The sequence below is a fragment of the Sinocyclocheilus rhinocerous genome, unplaced genomic scaffold, assembly GCF_001515625.1.
Source record: "Sinocyclocheilus rhinocerous isolate Xijiao unplaced genomic scaffold, SAMN03320098_v1.1 scaffold1330, whole genome shotgun sequence".
Taxonomy (NCBI): Eukaryota; Metazoa; Chordata; class Actinopteri; order Cypriniformes; family Cyprinidae; genus Sinocyclocheilus; species Sinocyclocheilus rhinocerous.
Genome location: NW_015665026.1, coordinates 248,994 through 271,984, shown reverse-complemented (window position 1 = coordinate 271,984; position 22,991 = coordinate 248,994). Strand labels below are relative to the sequence as shown.

The following is a 22,991-nucleotide window of genomic DNA, read 5'->3' as shown; positions in this document are numbered from 1 at the left end:
AAAAAAGATATTTATGAATCTCAACCTACCAGGATGGTCTCAAAAATACCGCACACAAATTCAAAGCAGTCCACGCATGTGTGATGATTTGCAAATGCAGATTCAACGATTCATAAATACATGTAACATCATTCATAAATGTGTGATGGAAATTAATTCAAGAAATGTATATATACATATTTGTGTAAACATTTTAAATTTATTTAGGTAAGATGCATTTGTGTGAGCATTTGGGGAAATATCTATGCTTTTATTTGTGTATTTATGAATTGTGTTTTGAATTTACGAATCTGATTTTGTAAATGTAAATTGTGCTGTGCATTTATGAATTTTGTTTTGTAAATGTACTATTTTTGAGGCCGCTCTGGCTCCATACTGTATCGGCATCAGCCATTGAAAAATCCATAGGAGTCGATCACTAGTGGAGCTGTGAGATCAAATTTCATTAGACATAAAAACCGCTCTGCGAAATTATGAAAAGCCATGAATGAAAAATACTCAAGGTCTTAAATGGCCATCATGACCGCCGAACATAAAGGCATTATTTCTGCTAATTAATTTACAGCTTCACTAATCTAATTTCAAATGCCACAGGAGAACAGTGATGGGTTTTATTTCTGCGAGCGGCTGGACCGGACGCCTCCAATAAGAAATGTTACATTTTGTCTTACAAAAAAACAAAACAAAACAAAGTTAAATTAATTTCCATATGTATGTAAACAAAATGAACATGAATAAAATATTGGCTAGTGAAAATAATCCTTCTTCTTTCTAGTGAGGCAGCTCTAATCCTCTCAGAGGAGCGGTGTAATGCCCACAGGAAATCTCCCGCAATCAGTAATGACTTTCTTCGTAATTAGTTGGGCTTCTGTGTTCCTGCAGTGTGAATTCAAATGCTGTGTTTCTCCAAGAAGCCAGTCTCCATGTGGAGAGCTTCCTCGCGCTTGATGGATGATTTCATGACATTACACTTGGCCGAGGGTTCGGTCTGTGGCACAGCACACATCTGAAGCCTGCTGCAGTGGGTCAAGTGACAGGAGACACACAGTGTCCTCTAAGCTTTGGAGATTCTTTGTCCAGCTGGCTGAGGGCACAGGCACAAGAGTCTTGTGTGGTGTGTGCTGGTCTCTGCTTCTTTAAACCTCTCTGGCATGAATAATGTATGAAACTCTGATGGGGCGGCAGGTGAGATAATCTCTCGCTCTACGCTGATTAAAAAGATGTTATGTGTGACACTGTCTCTCTCTATATAATGAAGACTTTCCAGTGAAATCACAAAACAAAATGTAAACAAACATGTTCCTGACCAGCAGGTTACGTCTGATACAGTGGCGGTTTTCAGGATGAAATGATCAAAAACAATTGAGCATTTGAATGATTCCTTTTATAGATACATAACTTTATTAACAAAGTTAATTTAGTTTTTACTTTGGGGCCAGTAATTTTATTTTATTTTTTTTAATGTTTGGAAGAAGTCTGTTATCAAGTAAAATGGTAAAATTGTAAAATATTACTACATTTAAAATAACTGTTTTATATTTTAAAATGTATTTATTCCTGTAACAAAGCTGAATTTTCAGCATCATTACTCCAGTCTTCAGTGTCACATGATCCTTCAGAAATCATTCTGATAGGTTGATTTGCTGCTTAAGAAACATTTCTTACTGTTATCAATGTTAAAAACGGATGTGCTACTCTATATTTTCATGGAAACCATAATATATTTTTACATGATTCTTTGATGAATAGAAAGTTCAAATGAACATCTATTTAAAAGAGAAATATTTTGTAACAGTATGCATGTTTTCACTGTCACTTTGAATAAAAAAAATACAAATAAAATAAAAAATAAAAAAAACTTACTGACCCCAAACCTTTGAACAGTAGTGCAAATATGTATCAAAACATATGCATTCATTTCTGGATCACAATTTAATTATTATTCATAAGCTAAGCTTTCGCCACATTGTGATGCCACAAAAAGAAAAAAAAATTAAAATGACTAAATTTGCATATGAGTTTTGGGTTGTTTTAGAGCATAAGCTCTCAATGTGTCACATTGTGCCTCAGTTGCTATTTCCATACGACCACGTGTTTAAGCAAAAAACACATTAATTTATCATGCTGCTTTGCATGCATACGTGATGAACATGTGTTCGCATGTGAAATTCATGTGGTTTTTCCATGAAGGCATCAGGAGAGTGAAAGAATGAGATACTGAGAAAGAAAACCAGTTTCTGGTCTACGTGTGTGTGAGTGTGAGCTCTCACCTGTAATGAGTGACAGGGGGATTCGCTTTAGCGGCACAGTGGAACTTAACCAGGTTGCCTTCCAGAACAGGCTGCGGTTCCACAGAGAGGTTCACCAGTGGGAAATCTGGAGGAGCAGAGAGGGTCGGTCATCTTCATCTTTCCCGCAAAACACTCATTAATAAACACTCGTCAGAAAGATTAATTGCGGATTAAAGAACAAACTAAAAATACTCTAAAAAGTGGGAACGGCTTGATTATTCTTTTTCTCGGTAATGGGAGCTACTTTGCATTAAGATTAATTGGCGCTGTAACTTGCCTTCTAATTGCTGAATTAGAATTTAAACAACTTTTAAAATGAGCATGATTAAAGAGAGTTTTCGGAGAAATGAACAAATAGATTGATTACACGAATTAAACAAACAGCGGCCAAATTCACATTAAGCAAAAGTGATATTTACCCCAGAGTTTTTATTGAGCCATTTCAGACAACAATTACATTTTATTTAGTTGAGTTTAATGCGGTGCTGGAATTCTCGTTAAAAAACTGACAGTTTCAATTAAAACAAAAGAAAGTTTGAAATATGCAGGAAATTTATAGGTTGGATCAAGGCTATCCCACTTTGCTAGAGTTTGCTTCTGTTCACTCCTTCCCAATTATACACACCCAAACCCAAACAGACAGACAGGACTGACAGCAGATAGACAGGAAGTGACAGCGGACAGACAGGTGCTGACACTCTCAGAGCTGAAGGTACTGTCTGTGAAAGCATGATCGTGCCGTGTGTTTGTTTGGACACAGGGCATGTTGGACATTAACTAGGCCAGTGGTAGAAACATCAGCGACATACCGACAAATCACAGCGATTCCAGACAGCAGTGGTTCCTCCTGCTGTTTTTCTCCCCAAAATCCTGAAACTTTAATATGAGAAAAGCTTCTGCAATCTGCCCCAGTCCTGTCAAAGCGCAGTGGACATATGTGTCACCTCCCACAGGTCTGAATGTGATTAGAGGCCTCTGGAAAGCCCAGACACAGCACTGGGTCTGATTTCTCATTAGCATTCTGCTCCCGTCACTCGCCCAATGTATTTGTACCTGGGACAGATGTTTCATTCATAATGCCTTATGGCGCGGGACTAGTCATTTAAAACTAACCTGCAGCTTTTTCTGCAAAACACTGAAAAAACAAAATAGCACATTCGAGCATATTAGAGAAACAATAACAGCAATACAGCATGAGTGGTTAGCAAATAAGAAATGGACTACTTGCACAACTTCTTCCATGTTCTACTTATTACGACTCAGACGTTTCTGTTCAGTGCACCATGTAAGTTAGTCATGAGTATGCAGATTATTACTATTAAGGGCTGTCAGTTGATTAAACCGATGAATCATGTTCTCTGCTTTAACATGAATTACCTTGAACCGGCTGAAATGTTAAATAACGTGTGGATTCTGAAAAATAAATAAATTTATTTCCCCCTTAACCTCCAGAAGTCCAGTGTTCATCTTCTAATTAACAGTGTTTTTTCACGTACTGGTCACTGTAAAAAAATATTTTTTATTAGTAATTTCTGTGTGAAATGTTTTCCACACTTTTTTTTTTCAGTATACCTTTTGAGTGTCCATTTATAAATTCATTTTTACTGATAAACAAGTTTTGAATGTGTGAATTGGTGCCCTTATTCCCATCTTTTAAAATAGCTGAATGAATGTTATAGAAATGTATCAAGCTAAAAATATTTAATTAATCTTGAACAATAACATGTCGACAGTGCTATTACTCAAGGCTGGAATACACTACACAACTTTTATACAGATTTTTGCCCGAATTTGCAATTCAGACAAATTGACGCTAGTTGATGCTAGTTGTGTTCAGAACGACTTGGAAGTCTGGTAGTGTGGTCGTTTACTGTATGATGCCCAGTTTTAATCTGGATCCATTTACAAAGCCAGCAAGCAGGGGAGCCGCTAAGGGGGGGGAAAGTTAGGACGATTCTAAGGGCCAATGCACTTTTGGGGCCCCCAGAGATCTGTTTTATTAGTAGTAACAGAAGTAGTAGTAGTAATATAATAGAAACTATAAATGTATCTACCAAAGAGTAACAAATAAAACAAAATTACGGCTTATTTCTGCATTTCCAGCAAAATTATCTCCCCCCATTCACTGCATGCATGGTTTCGTCCTATCCTATGTAGCCTAGAGTCACTGAGTGAGATCAGATGGTAAACTGTCAAATTAGAGATGTCTTCAAGTTCGAGGGGGTCAAACCGAGCCGGACGATTTGGTCAGTTGCACTTTTAAAAAAACATCTTATTTTTGCTATAGAAAATCTACAAATTCATACTCTGATAGAGCAGTACATAGAGCAGCAGCAGGAAGCGAGTGAGGTTGTCATGGCAACCAGATACACTGCACGCAAATTATTATTTAATTATTTTATCACCGTTTGCCACACTAAACTTAGCAATAAACACGTTGAAAATAATACACAATAAACATGTCTGTCAAAACGATCTCAAAGGAAGCTTTTATTAAGTAAATCAAGGAGTGAATTATTCATCCACTGTTTTAAAACAAAAAAAATACTTTAGCTGGGTTTCCACAGGCAGGGTCACAATTATCTACAGTGTATGAAGCTAAAGGTTTTTGGGTTAAGGTTCATAATGTAGAACATTTTTAACATTGTATGCTGTATGTGCATAGGTAGCTAGCAAACGAGAAATACAGCTCTTAAGCTAATAGTCACATTTAGCTGAGTAAGATCATGATTGAGAACAGTATTGTTGGATACTGCTGGAAATGTTGCTATGGGGTATTCTATTTATTATTTTAGGATTTTTGGATTGTACGCATATGTACAAGTCATTGGTGTTTGGCGATGAGTTTTTTTTAGTTTTATTGAGTTTTCCCAATACTTTGGGCAATATAGTGTATGTTTGGTGCGGTAGGGGGCCCAACCTCATATTCTTTCATAGGGCCCAAAATTGCTAGCGGCGCCCCTGCCAGCAAGTGTATGATCTTGTTCAGATTTTAAAAGCTGTGTAGTATATTCCAGTCTTTACAATATAAATTAAGAATTCTGGCATAAACATGTAGTGAAACATTTTAGTCAATGACAAAATCTAACAAGCTGCGATATTTGAAAAAGAAACTACGTCACGAGGCTCAGTGCAATTAGTCCACATGAGTTTCTACGAAAACATACCAGGTCCTCAGATGGTACAGAATCAATATTGAATTGTGGTCATTCATTTTAAATGAAGTTTGCGCTGGACTGTGGAATCACTGGGATTTAGGGAGGTGTCTAGGTTTGTATAAATCTGAAAAAGAATCACGTGCAAATATGCATCCAAAATCTCCATGTCTTCTAAAGGTAGAGGTATGCATCTATTTTGGATGGAGGATTCAAGGGGGATGCGAGTGAGTGTTTTCTTGAGCTTGATATAGCACCTCTTGTCAGTTTCCTTTGTGTGGAGTGAATGGGTTCACCCGACAGGAGCTCACGAGAGGCCTCCAGACGCGGCTCAATGTGCACATGTGGTCGTTAATTATTCCTAATAAACAGCATTGTTTCAAACCTACTCTTATTTACAAGGCAATTACTTTGAGAAGCGGAGAGCCGCTCTCCTGGGTGCTAATTCTTAAACGAACTGGTACGCCGAGGCCCACGAGCTAACGGTGCGAAAGATCTTCACGCCACGTTTGAGCAAAGGGTCAGACGGTTGCTGTATTAGATCAGGCCAGTGCAATTTATATCTGTTGTTGTGCAATTACCTACAGAGAAGGATAAATGGAAAAAACAGCATGCGAGATTTAATGAAAGTGTTTTCAGTAAATAATCTCTGTGAACAGTGGAAAACATCTTTTGCCAGCTCTTCAAACTCTGCCACAAAACACATTTCCTTCATGGCACCTCACTCAACAGCTGTCTTTTATAAATATTGATGACATGAAGCATCAGGAAAGTGGAGAGCCGCTCTCCTGGGTGCTAATTCTTAAACGAACTGGTACGCCGAGGCCCACGAGCTAACGGTGCGAAAGATCTTCACGCCACGTTTGAGCAAAGGGTCAGACGGCATTATCGGCGGCACTTGCTGTGAAGAATATTAGCCGCCTTTACGATAAAGCCAAATCTCTTTTGAGTCGTAAGAGGGAGGAAAACCGAAATGGGATAAAGTGAGGTGTGGATGCGGATTGATGTGGGCTGTCTGCTTTGAGAACGCTTTTATGAAATATGAAACGTGTTGTTTGATGGGGAAGTTTTAATTACTGAATGTGGTTGAGAGGCACTGATGACCTTTAAAGAGGGAACATGTGAATGGAAGAAGGAGAGTGCTGGAGATGTAAAAGTCAACACGTTGTTGCAGATTAATTTGTTTATCTAGATTATGGAGATTGGTTGATTCCAAAGACCTTTATCAAAATGGTGCTGTGAGGAGAGGAACCACCAAGAAACTTCTCAAAATTTCCATTATTCACCATCATCAAGTCATTTATTTTTTTTGAATGTTCGCTTCCATGGAAATAATCAATGGAATCTAGAATAGAAGTCTCAAAGGGTGTCAGACTAATTACGATACGAACCCTTAAATCTGACACACTGGAAGGCCATCTGCTCAAGGCCAAACTGATTAAAGAAAAGCACAGAGAAAGAAATGGTTTCCCTGCTGAACAGACTGGCTAAAACCACTCTGAATTTACAAAATGGACCTGGTTGGTTTATTCTGGTTTGATGCTGGTACAGCTGGCTTCATGAAGATTTAGTCCACCTAAAACCTGAGAGCATTTCTGGTACCTGAAAGTACTTTTAGCTTTCAGTGAATGATTAGAAATCCCACAAAATTACTAAATTATGTACACTGTCTGAACTCCATCATATTACTACCATTAATGTGTTAAATTACATGTCTCAATTGACATTTTATAAAATATAACTAAATCTAAATGACACATTTCTCACTCTTAATTTCTTTGGTAATTTTTCAGTTAGCTTCCATTTTTGCCTTGTGTTAGGTCAGTTAAACAGGCCAGTGCTTTCACAGCCAAGAGCGGCCCAACCCTATTTGACACACACTACCGGTCAAAAGTGTTGAATAATTAAGATTTTATAATGTTTTTAAAAGATGTTTCTTATGCTTTAGGCTGAATTTATTTAAATTCAGTAGAAACTGTAATATTGAGAAATATTATTACAATTTAAAATAACTTTGAATACGTTTTAAAATATAATTCAGCAAAGCTGAATTTTCAGCAGACATTGTCACATGAACATGTCACATATGAATAAGAAATCATTCTAATATGCTGATTTGGTGTTCAATTGTTAATAATTTGTCTTATTTAAATAAATGTTGACAAGAGTTTTTGCTGAAAGTTTATGCTTTGATGAATAAAGTTCAATAGAACAACATTTCTTTGAAGCAAAAATATTTTGTAATATTATAAATGTCTTTACTGACACTTCTGATCTATTTAATTCATCCTTGCTTAATTAAATCATTATTTTTTTCATACTTACCCAAAACTTTTGAATGGTAGTATATCATTGTTTTCACAAAAATAATACGCAACAAAAACTGTTTTCAACACCGTTAATAATAAGAAATTCTCAAAATTTCCATTATTCACCATCATCAAGTCATTTATTTTTTTTGAATGTTCGCTTCCATGGAAATAATCAATGGAATCTAGAATAGAAGTCTCAAAGGGTGTCAGACTAATTACGATACGAACCCTTAAATCTGACACACTGGAAGACACCAAGAAACTTCTCAAAATTTCCATTATTCACCATCATCAAGTCATTTATTTTTTTTGAATGTTCGCTTCCATGGAAATAATCAATGGAATATAGAATAGAAGTCTCAAAGGGTGTCAGACTAATTACGATACGAACCCTTAAATCTGACACACTGGAAGGCCATCTGCTCAAGGCCAAACTGATTAAAGAAAAGCACAGAGAAAGAAATGGTTTCCCTGCTGAACAGACTGGCTAAAACCACTCTGAATTTACAAAATGGACCTGGTTGGTTTATTCTGGTTTGATGCTGGTACAGCTGGCTTCATGAAGATTTAGTCCACCTAAAACCTGAGAGCATTTCTGGTACCTGAAAGTACTTTTAGCTTTCAGTGAATGATTAGAAATCCCACAAAATTACTAAATTATGTACACTGTCTGAACTCCATCATATTACTACCATTAATGTGTTAAATTACATGTCTCAATTGACATTTTATAAAATATAACTAAATCTAAATGACACATTTCTCACTCTTAATTTCTTTGGTAATTTTTTAGTTAGCTTCCATTTTTGCCTTGTGTTAGGTCAGTTAAACAGGCCAGTGCTTTCACAGCCAAGAGCTTATATATGATTAGAAGCACATGTTTTCTGTCTGGTATGAAGAGAAGGGCCAGAGTATAGCAGAAATGTGAAAAGCAACACGCTTATTTAGGTCACCAGTGACTCATGTACCCACAGATCAGCGCTGTTTATTAGCGGTACACTTTAGGTGGAACGCAAAAACTTCAGACGAAATGAAATCTAAACATTCTCCCATTCCGCTGATGAACTCTTGCAACTCTTTCACGTTGCTGTATTAGATCAGGCCAGTGCAATTTATATCTGTTGTTGTGCAATTACCTACAGAGAAGGATAAATGGAAAAAACAGCATGCGAGATTTAATGAAAGTGTTTTCAGTAAATAATCTCTGTGAACAGTGGAAAAACAAAGGATTTCATTGGCCCTTACAGTGGTGACATCGTCAAAACTGACCAATCAGGAGTGCCTGTGCAATACAGGGAGGAAAGAAGCTTACAGTAAAACTCTTCTATTGTTTTGCATGACAAAACGATTTGGGTCAAGTCTGGAGGAGCAAAAAAAACACAAACGTTTTCCGTTTCACGCTTTCAATTCAGAATTTGAGCTCCATTGTGCTGAGGTGCATTCCTTCTGGGCAATAAAACAGACTTTACGGACGTGAAGAAAGGAGATGTCAGAACTTGTGGATCTTTCAATATGATATATTTTCTGCTTTATTAGTCAGACTTTCAACACTTGAGAGAGCTGAAAGAACGCCTTTGTTCCCTATGCATACATTGTCAGAAATATTTCATCAAAAGCTAATCTTCGCGCTGAATTAGTTCAGGCCTTTCATTTTAGCGCTTTCAGATACACTTTTGACAGCGAAGCTTATGACTGCTATAAATAAAAATAAACTAAACGCCTGTATACAGAAGAAGGATCTGGTCTTGTTCAATTCTTCTGACATTTAAAATCTAACAATTAGCACTTATGTCTACAATAACCGGCTTAAAGCTTAGAAACGTCCCTGTATGCTGCGTAGGGAAACCGTCACATTCACAATTGCTTCTCCAAGACAAAAAACAAGGAAAAACAAAAATTGTGTCAAGCCTTGTGTGTCTGTGGAGCGAAGTACGACATGTGCTCAGACATCAGATCGCATGCATACACAACGGATGTTTGGATAAAGAAAATAGGACAGCACATAGCGGATTTTCACATGTGAATAATTTATCCACACAGACAGGAAAACACAAGAAACGCTCAGAACAGAATGCAGGTCTCGGGATTTGGAAGAGGAAAGTGAGCTTGAGCGTGTCTGCCGCTAAATGTGTTTGAACAGAAGCTCACTCGGTGGAAGATTCACTCACGTTGGATGTCGATGGTGACTGTGGCCTCCTTGCCATTGGGTGCCGCTTTGTTGGAAGCGCGGCAGGTGATCTGTTGGCCGCTCTCGATGTTCGAGGCAGAGATATGGAGCGTGCTGACCGTGCTTTCCCTTCTGCCATCTCGCAACAGTGTCTGCGTGAAAACACAACCATCATAAGCATTAAAGTGTCATTGGGCAGCATTTTACAGATGGTCAATGATATTCACAGAAAACAAAAAGTATAAAAAACAAGCTAAACAATTCAAGATGGTCTATCCTTGGGCTTCCTCTTGAGTCTAGGTCAAAAACAGATTGCAGACTTGCAATCAGCTCCTCTCTGTTGGAAGTCTCAGAACAAACCATCAACCCAACAACCCTTGAGTCTCGAGTACCAAATGAACATGAAATGTTTGCTCTGTTATCAGACTAGCTCTGTGTTGAAATCTGTATTGAGGCATCTTTCACTGGAAGTTACACACTTCATATGTCAGTCACAAAGCAGCTTATTCACGGCGATATTACTTGCACTTCTGCGCTCTGGTATTCAAGCTATTGTAGAGAACCGTGTTTATTGAGGAAAGATTATTAAAAAATTGGTACAGATATTTGAAGGATATTGACTTCATCTAAAACACCCATCAGCCTTGCAGCTATAACAGATTCTCTCGCAGAATTAATCAAATAACGCAATAAAGAGTGTTCAGAGTGGAGCTCGATTCCTGGAGAAAAATGAAAAATTCAAATCTCTTGTGCTTTTATCATCTGACATTTTTCTAAAAGGTAATTGTGTTATGATGAGGCTCTCCAGTCATTAGACATTCAGTTATAAATTAAAGTTTTAAGCACAAAATCAAGTTAAACTTGATCCAAAATACAGACATTAGGATTTTTCACTGATTTTTGAGAGATGAGACAGAGCATTCTCACACTTTTACCTGCCACTCGGTGTGAAAACAACAACATTTCCACTTTGAAACAGATCAGAGATGATCGCTTCAGTGTTCTTTATACTTTCTTTACATTTCAACTGCTGTTAATTTTCATCAGTATTATAAAATGACATCAACCACCTGTCCTCAGACAATAAATCGATGTTCATGTAGATCAAAATATATATTAAAATATAAATAAATACATAAATATGAGACCATTTCCAATTGTGATAATAATAAAATGCTTCGTGAACACCAAATTAGCATATTTAAATGATTTCTGAAGGATCACGTGACACTGAAAATTGGAACATTTAGTTTTGTCACCACAGGAATAAATTACATTTGAAAATACATTAAAACAGAAAATATTTATTTTTAATTGTAATAATATTTCACAATGTTACTAATTTTGCTGGACTTTTTCCAAAAATATTTTTAAAAATGTTTGAACAGGACTGTAAATAAATAAATAAATAAATACATACATACATACATATGTACATACATACATAACCATAAAAAGTAACTAAGTAACGTAATTAGTTACTTTTTTATGGAGTAACGCAATATTGTAATGCATTACTTTTAAAAGTAACTTTCCCCAACACTGTAAATCAATCAATCAATCAAGGGAATTTTAGATGATTTCCACTTATTTGATGTACATCCAATAGCAACACTAAAATAATAACACAGCTAATGCACACACATCGGATGAGTGTGTGATTAAATGCATTATGGTTATTTTGTCAGCGCTGTTGATTTTCTGTCTGACTGTGGTGACAATTCAATAGATGAAGCTGAAAATCAGTGTGAAACCATCCTGTGATCTTAATTCATCCTTAATCGTGTTGACACACTGAGTTGCGGCAAGGAAAAACACATATTTACTGTGAAAAACGGAAGAAGCAAGAGGTTGAACCAGCACCTCTGAACATGTTTAACAAATTAATCCAAAGTAATTCCTCTGTACATTTTTTCTTTTTTTCGTTCAGTTCTGCAGGTGTTTTGTCCCAGCACTCAAGAATCAGCAGTTTATAAGACTCGTTTTCATTAAAACAACATCTAATATCCAGTTTACACTGGCATGACTTTTGAGACGTGAATAGCTTTGTTTTTATCCGTCTCATGGAGGCACTTGATTTCAGAAGGATTTAAAAGAGTCTCCCAGGTGTAGAACAGATTTGAAAGCAGTACTTCTGTTGAGGAAAAAAAAAAAGAGTTAACCTGTCTAGCTTGCTTGTGTCTAAATTAGGTCTGGTTAATTAATAAAGGGATTCTCTCCAGTGGGTGCTGAGGGGTTCAGCTTACTCAAAATGAGCAGATTACGCTCTCCAATCATAGTATGAGCGGCCCTTTAAACACATTTCCTGCTCTCTCTCAATTTTCTCCCTAAAGCTGACAAACTGAGCAAATTGCTGAGGAACACTTTCATAATGGGAGTGCTGGAATGTCTTTCCATTATGACATATTTAAAGCACTGCATTACAGCTTCATTTTGCCCCAAGGATTAAATTAAAAATTAGCCCTCACTTGTCATTAATTTGACAGAGCCGAGCGTTTCGAGGACACGCATTCAGGCGGAGTGCAGGATTTCATGAGAGACTCTTTTTTTGACATGTGAAAGAGGGGTAATATTGAAAATATCAACTGTAGGCAAAAAAATACTGTCAAACATACAGGCTGTCTCCAAACCCATGCATTTATCTAGACAGCATTTTTAGGTGTCATAGAAGCGCTTGAACTTTCAAATTAAATTGTTTTTAGACAGCATTCTTGGGGAACGTATGTATGTTTAAACACTCAAATATGTATTCTTGGTCATATAGGTACATTCAAGTCATGGTTCAATCATCATGTTTGAATGTCGAATGAACCGTGTTATTTTATGATAGAAAACATTTAATACATCATTTTTGGGCATTATAGACTCGATCGTTCACTTTTAAATGAATATTCGGTACAGCATTTTTGGCCATTACATGAATGTTTAAACTAATTCAAAACACAATTTCAGACGTTTTGAGCATCAGATGCACAAGCTGAATCTCAAACATTCAAAACAACATTTTGGGCATGATAGATCATTCAATTTGGAATGAAACACTCAAGACGGTTTTTGTGAAATGTTTGAACTCACAAATCTTTTGATCATTTGATCATTCAATCTGAAATGAAACAGTGTTTTTGAGCATCAGTGCATGTTTGAATTAAATCAAAACTTTTGAGACAGCTTTTTTGGGCATCGCATGAACATTTTGAACTGAGCCCAAACATTTGAAGAAGCTTTTTGGGCATCATATGCACGTTTGAATTGAATCAAAATGTTTCAGGCATCTTTTTGGACATCACATACACATTTGAACTGATTTGAAATGTTTGAGAAAGATTTTTTTGGGTGTTACAGAAGTGTTCATAATGGAACATTTGTTTATTCAATTTGAAACCAAACACTCAATACAGCATCTGAAATGTTCAAAACGGCATTTTTGGACATAATAGCTAGATGTGAACTTTCAATTTGACACTTTTTTGGACATCATAGGTGCATTCAATTGAACACATTTATGATACCTAAAAAATGATTTTTAGACTGGTCCCTGGTTCCATCACATTTCAGGATTGCATTCTGTTGTTACAATAACCGCCAGCAGCAGGGATCTGCCATACCTTGGTGTACGCGGCACCGTTCAGCACCTCTCCGTTACGGATCCAGATGATGGAGGCAGCTGGTTTGGCATTGTCAGCGTGGCACGTAAGGTTTAGCGAGTCGCCTGCACGCAAGCTCACCACAGGTGCTCCGATTATCACAGGGTCATCAGGAGGAACTGGAAAAAAAGATCAGAGAGAAGTTTATCCTCATGTTTCACAAACAATAGCACATAGTGAAATAGAGAGAGGGAGCGAAATGGAAGGATGAGTTAAAAAGCTGATTGCAGTTCTCTTTTTACACAGCTCTGATCAGCCTGCTTCTCATTCAGACTCAGGTAAATTATTGATTGGGCACTCAGCTCATTAGGGAGCATATCTGGGGCAAGTCTAAATCAAAGGCAACAAGCAGCTGCTACATCCTGAGCACTCCAGAGAGAGCACTGGAAAAAGAGAGAGGGCAGTAAGACATGAACATTTTGAACTGAGCCCAAACATTTGAAGAAGCTTTTTGGGCATCATATGCACGTTTGAATTGAATCAAAATGTTTCAGGCATCTTTTTGGACATCACATACACATTTGAACTGAATCAAAATGTTTGAGAAAGATTTTTTTGGGTGTTACAGAAGTGTTCATAATGGAACATTTGTTTATTCAATTTGAAACCAAACACTCAATACAGCATCTGAAATGTTCAAAACGGCATTTTTGGACATAATAGCTAGATGTGAACTTTCAATTTGACACTTTTTTGGGCATCATAGGTGCATTCAATTGAACACATTTATGATACCTAAAAAATGATTTTTAGACTGGTCCCTGGTTCCATCACATTTCAGGATTGCATTCTGTTGTTACAATAACCGCCAGCAGCAGGGATCTGCCATACCTTGGTGTACGCGGCACCGTTCAGCACCTCTCCGTTACGGATCCAGATGATGGAGGCAGCTGGTTTGGCATTGTCAGCGTGGCACGTAAGGTTTAGCGAGTCGCCTGCACGCAAGCTCACCACAGGTGCTCCGATTATCACAGGGTCATCAGGAGGAACTGGAAAAAAAGATCAGAGAGAAGTTTATCCTCATGTTTCACAAACAATAGCACATAGTGAAATAGAGAGAGGGAGCGAAATGGAAGGATGAGTTAAAAAGCTGATTGCAGTTCTCTTTTTACACAGCTCTGATCAGCCTGCTTCTCATTCAGACTCAGGTAAATTATTGATTGGGCACTCAGCTCATTAGGGAGCATATCTGGGGCAAGTCTAAATCAAAGGCAACAAGCAGGTGCTACATCCTGAGCACTCCAGAGAGAGCACTGGAAAAAGAGGGAGGGCAGTAAGACGTGAGAAGAGGAGGGACTATTTGAAGATGCCAGCACGGGCCGACTGGGGGGTGGTTGTTGTTGGGGGACGTCCCAGAGATGCTGACTTCATTAAGACAGAAGCTGAGACCCCATTACTCATATCTTACTGATTAGACTTCTGCCAGCTTTTACTCTTGCCGAGATTTTGTGCCGCCAATCAGACGGCACATACAAGTTTGAGCAACCGGGTACTTCAAGATGGCATGGTAACAGCGAAGTTTAGGATGCAAAGGGGACATTTTGACCATGTTTCTTCATAAAAAGAAAATCTCAGAAGGAGGACGCCGGATATCTTCTCTTCAGATCTCTCTGTGTAGCACATCAGACCATGGAGATTTGGCCCTCATGCTACGCGGCGATCACAGAGTCCTGTGTGATTTGTTAGCTGGTGTTTCTTCCCTGGAACCAATCAAGTCTCCCTCCGGCTTGAAAAAAAAAAACATGATTCTCAGAATGAATGAATAGTTTTTCCCTTCTGTCTCCGTGTATAAAAGCCACAGCCACATCTAGTTGTCAGCATGGTTTGGAGAGAGAGAGAAATAGAGAGAGTGGGAGAGATTAGAGAAAGTGAGAGATAAAGAAGGAATGAGGAAAAATGAAAAGTTGAAAACTGATTCGGTCTGTCGTGATGGAAAAGTAAATCTGTTTAACTGTGCGCAGCCACACAGGCAGCTCAAATATTATAAATAGGTATCAAAATTATGTAAACAAAAATTATATACAGTACATAATATATATACATTTCTGTTTAAACTTCAGTAAGATTTTTTTTTTAATAATATAAATCTTTTATTCAGCAAGGATGCAATAAATTGACCAAACGTGACCAAAAGTAAAGACATTTATGATGTTACAAAAGATTTCTATTCATTAAAGAATCCTCAAAAAAATATTCATAGTTTCCACAAAAATATTAGCACAGCTGTTTTCAACATTATATAATAATAAATGTTTCTTGAGAACCAAATCAGCTTATTAGAATGATTTCTGAAGGATAATGTGACATTGAAAACTGGAGTAATGATGCTGAAAATTCAGCTTTGCCATCACAGAAATATTTATTTCAAATAGAAAAGTTTTTAAATTGTAATAATTATTAAATTGTAATAATACTTAACAATATTGCAGTTTTACAGAAGTGTATACAGACAGACAGACAGACAGACAGACAGATAGATAGATAGATAGATAGATAGATAGATATGCAAATGAGTAACAGTAACAGTGGTTCTTGTTTTACCACTAAAACAGTCATAGAAAACTGGAATGAGATCCCTTTGCTGCATTTAAATTAGCGTCAGATAATTCAAAGTACTTCCATCCACTCAGAATCCACTCTCATTTCCAGGAGCAATTAAAATCAGTGTCATATTCCTTTCCCCATCTGGACATCAAAGCCATCCTTAACGGCTTGTTTTAACGCCTAAGTGCTTTGCCTGTTTAGAGCAAACTCATTCGTTTTTTTTTCCAAGTGATACAAACATAGCTTACATCTGCATGCTGGGATTGTTTTCCGGGACTGATTGACCAGAGGCTAAGTGTATGCAAATGAGCACAACAGTTAAGTCAATCAGTCTGTCTGCTCAAGTTTCAGTTATTGATGGGGTTGAATTAGAGAGCAAGAGAGAAAGAAAGCTGGCACTACAGTCCAACATTCAAGTCCCAGAATTCCAGAAAGCTAAGTGCCAATATATTATGGTGTGAATTCACACACTGCCATTTCCAAGCAGCTTAGGATGGCATCCCGTGACTCTCCATGTGGCAAAGATCCCAGATGGTTCATGTTCTCCTTGCGAGTGCCAGAGACTGGCGTAACCATGTTAAACCTTCTTGTGACCGCCATGTTTGCAAATATGCCCTGGTGCGACGCTTCCAAGGCGGTGCCTTAATGCAGCCAATCATCTTCTTTGTGTTGAGCCGGTCAACATGATGGATTAATCATCCCACCGTAATTGCTGTTCAGAGTGGGGAGAAAATCTCACACAGAGCCTAACGAACAGCCAGGACTGAATTACTTCTGTCTCTGCCCTCTTGATACACTGGGCCCTTGAGACACCTCGAGTCATTCAGCATGTGGAAGGAGAAAAATGGAGCAATTTCATTTTGGAAACAAGAGAGAAGGGGCATTCTGGGAAATGTGACCTATTTTATAATGTACCTGGTTTTGGTCTTACATCTGGAGATGTCTCTCTCTCCCTTTCTCTCGCAGGAATTGGTAGCACGGTGGATTAATCACTTTCATCCTGAGTTCAGTTATTGTACCACACAGCGGCACACAGCCTTTAGCAATTATCCCTCCTTTTTTGTTTTTATTTTTTTTTCAGGTGTATTAACTAAAAATACTCACGGAGGTTTACGAGAAAAGCCCTTTAAACAGGAGCAGATGTGATCTTGTTACCAGGACACAAACATTTATTTGAATAAAAGCATTTGAAGTGAAATATTCCTCTGTGTTGTTTGAAACCGTGGTCTTGTTGATCAGATAATGATGGTGTGGTGTTTCACCTTTTGAAAGTTCCTGCTGAAGGCCAGTTTGTTAACAAAGAGGGCAGTTAGTTTCAAATGAACTGCAGGAAATCCAATTAAAATCGGATAAACAAGGTGAAATAACATTTTAAAAAGTTTAAATGTTAACACAAGGGCAGAGAACGCTAAATCCAGGACTATTTTTAACATAATTAGTTGAAACTGCATTTCATTAACTATTAACCAATCTTGAATTGCACGTTCAACAACATTATCATTGTAGTCTTATTGTCACTTTTGTGCAATAATGTTGACTAAACAGCACAATGGCCAAACGGCCTTGCGGCACTGAACTGATCTGTTTGTTGTGTAATAGAAATCATTGTCTTACATCCTCCCGTCAGCTTATCAATGTGAAAGCATCCAACCGACCTTGGGCCTGTTTTTCAATTGCGAACAGTTCGCTCTGTTCGAGGGAAACAGCCTCAAGTGAGACTTTTAAGATACACTGTTTTGTTTGTTCACAAACATCTGTAGAAGAAAAGTTCCCCAGGTCTCCGTAGATGCTGATCTGTTTCTTTTAATACTGAAAGACCTGGCCTATGCATCAGATAATTGACTATCATTAAGATTTTCTTAATTTCAGTTAACACTAGTATTGTCATTTCACATTAATATGTCTTAATTATTATATAAAGACAGGCTGTCATGTATTGAATTTAAATCTATTGAGGAGGCGAGGAATATTAAAAGTTCAATTACGCTTTGGGTTCAGCATGTTTGTTCTTTGGTTATGACATGAATAGTGAGTATAAATAAAAAATCAGATGTCAGCTTGATGAGCTTTAACTACAAGGTGCCGTTATTGACATAAGCGCTGAATTGAGAGCGAACGATTTATCCCACTCCTTCTGCTTGAGTTCCCTTAAAAGCTTCTCTGGGAGGGAAGGCATGTCACTGAGATGTCTGATGCTCAGAAACAGTAGTGATCTTGGGGAACAAAAAAAAAAGCATTGCAGCATGTACGGAGATGACACACATGGACAAGTGGCCCACACCAGAGAGCCCTTTGGCCTGAACAGGCCAGCGAACAGTAGCGCTCCCACTCCACGTGCCTTGTGGGAGCTCTACCTTACAGGAGGAGCCTGTCACGGTGCAGTTTTCTTTCCAATTACTATCTAGGATATGGCAATGTGATCTTAATTTCATTCAGATAGAATCTGAATTTGTATTCTGCAGTTGCGTACATTTGGATAGACACTTAACTGTACAATATCAATGAATGAATGCTTATAAACATAAGTCCTTTTGAACATGTAGAATTTCAAAGATATAGTAAAGATGTCCATGTTTAATATTGCGTGTACAATCCAAACTTAAAATGCACTACCGTTCAAAAGTTTGGGGTCAGTAAGTATTTTTTTTAAAGAAATTAATATTTGTATTGAGCAAAGATGCATTAAATTGTTCTGTAAAGTGACAGTAAAGACATTTATAGTGTTACAAAATATTGGCATTTCAAATAAATGCTGTTCTTTTGAACTTTCTATTCATCCAAGAATCGTGAAGAACAAAATGTATTATCATTTAAATTTTAAACCACCCATTATGTAGCTCAAACAGTAGAGCATGGTATTAGCAAGGCCAAGGTCATGGGTTCTCTTCCTGGGCAAAGCAAGAAACTATAAAATGTAAACCTTGAATGGAAGTAAATATGTAAATTTAAATGGACAATATATTTACTCATCAAAGCCTATTGTTATTTACATTTAGCATTTTGCAAGTTAATTTTAGACACTGCATATCTCTGCTGAAGTTTTGCACCTATGTGACATTAGTGTGAATTTTTATTCTGCTGTGACACAGAAGCATGATGTACCTGTCTGTGAATTCACATTTCTCCAAGATGCAGATGTTGCTGCATGCCTGCTGCCTATTCAACAAAGTGTGGCATTTGAAATGAGGACCAGCTGTCGCAAACTTCAATACATTTTTAAAAATTCATAACATTAACTGCACTTGCAGACTGAGGTGATAATTCTTGCATTTAAAACCAAGAGAACTATGTAGTGGGGAAAAAAAATGGCATTTGGCTATTATTCAGGTTGAGACCTGTATCTGTGAACTCATCACAGCATTGTTTGCTTTCTCTGTTCCCAGTCTGGCTGCGATGTGCCTTTTTGCAGCCAACGATGGTGCTGACATTAACATGACTAGACGGGGAACGTATTTGGACAGGGCTGGGTGAGTTAGCTTGCTGCAAATGGGTGAGAACTCCATAAAAAAAGGGGGTGAAAAGACAACAGGACATATTTTCGCTACCTTTCCATTCTAGTTTTCTGAGAAACGGGTGATGACCCTGAACGGTGTCTTATCCACGATGAGGAGTATCTGAACAGCCTCTTTGCTTTGAAAGACTACAAGTAATTGCCGTCTCCTCTCATTAGGACTGGTGTTTGTCTCCCTCTGGGACGGGTTAACATGGCTTGTTCAACACGCTCTTAAGGCAGAGGATAACATCTCGTACAAAGCTTTAATCCACTAGCTTTTCCTAATACTAGTCTGAGCAGTCCACTTTTAGACCTAATTAATGTGACGTGACTGCACAATTAGATTCAAAATGAGAATTTTGTGGCTTTTAGCCCATCAACAGTGTTGGGAGTAACGCATTACAAAAGTAATAATATTACAGTAGTATATTACTTTTTGCTGTAACGCAGTAATATAACGCATTACTAATCAAATTTGGGTAATATTATTACTCGTTACAATCTCAATAACGCAAGTTACAACAACATATTTTAACTCAAAATTAAGCGGTGAATTTACTAACACACCAAAACAGCACCAGAGAAAAAATTCCGCGGGTAAAATAGTTCGTCTATTTCCTGTTGCTGGAATTAGATGGTTGAGATGACTGCAGAGACGGATTCTACATTTGTGAGACGGACACACTCCTGTTATTTTCAGTTCATCGGAGAAAAGGATAAGAATGCATGGTGCAATATGTGCGAAACCAAACTCCCAACATGGAGAAATAGCACGAGTAAAACCTGGAAACACCTAGACTGGTGCCACTAACACTAAGCTATCGGAGAGAGAGCTGCGGGGTCGGAGAAGAGAAAAAGACGGCGGACGAGCGCAGACAAGCAACAAAAATTAAGTTTAAATAAAAATAAAAATCTGGTTTTATTAAATCATAGTGTATATATAAAATGAATGAATATGCGAAATATTTGACTTAAATAGCCTAATTAACAGATTAACAAAACGAAAGGAAAAGACTGAGAGATAGGCTATGTTGCTGAGTTTGGTTCATATGCTATTTGTGTGGCGCGGCGCTCTACGAAAGTCCAGGGAAAGGAAACCGAGATGACAGAAATAAAGTAAACACACTGCAGTTTCAAATGATCTGTATGACCAAAAATAACAGAGTATTTTTTTGTTGTTTGTTTCCGCTGTTCCATCGCGCCGGCGCCTGACGCACACACATACAGCATTGCAAACGTTGCAGCCTGTTCATTATCAGAATAAAATACAGTCAACCAAACATAGATACACTGGTTAATTTAAATAGTGCGTAGCCTACTGCGTAGTACAATCCGTGTCGATCAGCCTGAGCTCGGGCCAAACACACATTTGCTCATGTGACGAGGATGTTTTTTAAGTGCGTTAAGTAAGCTTGGATTACATAAAGCATTCAAATACATCGCAAATATGGACACATTTAATGGATTAATGCCGAATGAGAGAGGTAGGCTGCGCGAGAACGCCGTTTGCTTTCAGTTTCGCATTGAATTAGCCTAATTCATTTTGGCTTGTTTAGCAACTTATATTTTTCATTCTTGTTTTCTTCTGAAACCGTTCAAAATAGCCTATAGGCTAGGTATTGTGTTTATTGTTTGTACATGATAATATTTCGCTTTATTTAATATATACCTAGCACATTATGAACTACTGGATGTTTAATGAGCAGCAATAAACTACATTTTAGCATTTTAGAATGCCTAGTCATAAGTCTGTGGATATTTTGGTGAAAGTAACTCAAAAGTAACTCAAAAGTAGTGTAATGCATTACAATTCAGAGACAGTAATATTGTAATGTAACTAATTACTTTCAAAAGACAGTAACTAGTAATATACAATGTATTACATTTTGGAAGTAACTTGCCCAACACTGCCCATCAATACTACTGTTCAAAAGTTTTGTGTTGGTAATGTTTTTGAAAAAGGTCGGTAGCACTTTATTTTACAGTACGTGTACTTCCCTGGTACATACATGGCAAATATCTTGTACCTACAGGCAAATGAGTGGTAACACAAGGTGCTTACCTGAAGTGTATGTACATGGTAACAAATAAGAAACACGGCTGTACTTAAGTCATACATGCAAGGTAATTATTTTGTACATAAGTGTGGGTACTTACAGGTAGTGACCGTGGTAACTAATTAGATACTTTACTGTACTTACTAATGTATATACATGGTAAATATGTAGTACTTACGGACAAGTGGGTACAAACAGGCACATCGTATCAATTTAGTTACAACAGTATCCGTATATGGTAACTAATAAGACACATTACTGTACATCAGGGCTGTAACGTTTTTTGCACATAGCACTTGTGCTACAGAGGTTGAAAATTTTGTAGCACAGGCCAAAAAGTTGTAGCACAAGTATAAATCATGTCTGAAAACAAACACAAATAATGGAGTTCATCACTTAAACAAACATTGATGTTCCAGAGAGCACAAAAAATACAAACCATCACAAAAATTGTTTTAAACAAAACAATCTGTTATGTACAAGCTAAATTTTTCTTTATTTGTTAAAGTGCAGAAACTAAGAGTCACTCTGTCACTTTCTGGAAGAGTGCAGAAACATAACACCTGCTCCTCAACAAAATATAAAATAAAAAAGAATGGCAGACATTTAGGCCAAAGTGGGCGAAGATAAAAATCCTTGTCATTATTTTATCTTTGTTAAGGACCCTTTTCATAAGACTGTGATGACGCATTTCAACAGTCATCAGCATCATAAATCCTCCAAAGTTTTTAAAATTTTCATTTTTTTTTAATGTATGTACATCTATAACACTATATTTTGTATTATATTACCTTTGCATCAAATTACAAAAAACGAATTAACGCTAATGCGAGAGTGTTTCTAATACTGCGTCTACTATCATTATCAGTCTCTCTCTCTCTTTTTTTTTTGAAAGTCATGAAAACACTATCATAGAGTTTTTCTTTTGCTATTTGAGCAAATGGGAATGCAAAAAAATATATATATTTGTGGTAGTCTCCCATTCACCACTATAGATTTACCCATCTATGATGACTTCCGCTGCTGAGAAACCCGGACATGTGAAAAGGGTCTAAAAAAAAAAAAGACGTTTGGCAACCCGCATTCTTCAAAATATCTTATTTTGTGTTCAGCACAAGAAAGAAATTAATACAGGTTTGGGACCATGTGAGTGAGCAAATAATGACAGAAATTAAATTTTTGGGTGAACTATTCCTTTAATGACAAGCGGCAGCATGTTTAGTACTGTCACTTTAAGAGCTGCACGCATCTGTTTCTCTCTCAACTGTTTACTTTCATTTCAGACATAACCAACTGTGTTTATATGTAAACCTTGTGTGTTTTTGACA

General features: G+C 37.3%; 1 protein-coding gene across 1 annotated transcript in view; it reads right to left on the bottom strand.

Annotated features, from left to right (window-relative positions):
• LOC107730946 (kin of IRRE-like protein 3) overlaps positions 1–22,991 on the bottom strand; it is a 127,435-nt gene that overhangs the window by 36,721 nt on the left and 67,723 nt on the right. Inside the window, exons 5-7 of the mRNA XM_016541909.1 lie at positions 14,401–14,558; positions 9,927–10,077; positions 2,271–2,376 (exon numbers count right to left, since the gene is read on the bottom strand). Of these exons, the coding sequence (XP_016397395.1) occupies positions 2,271–2,376; positions 9,927–10,077; positions 14,401–14,558 (415 nt within the window). The remainder of the gene's footprint in view (positions 1–2,270; positions 2,377–9,926; positions 10,078–14,400; positions 14,559–22,991) is intronic.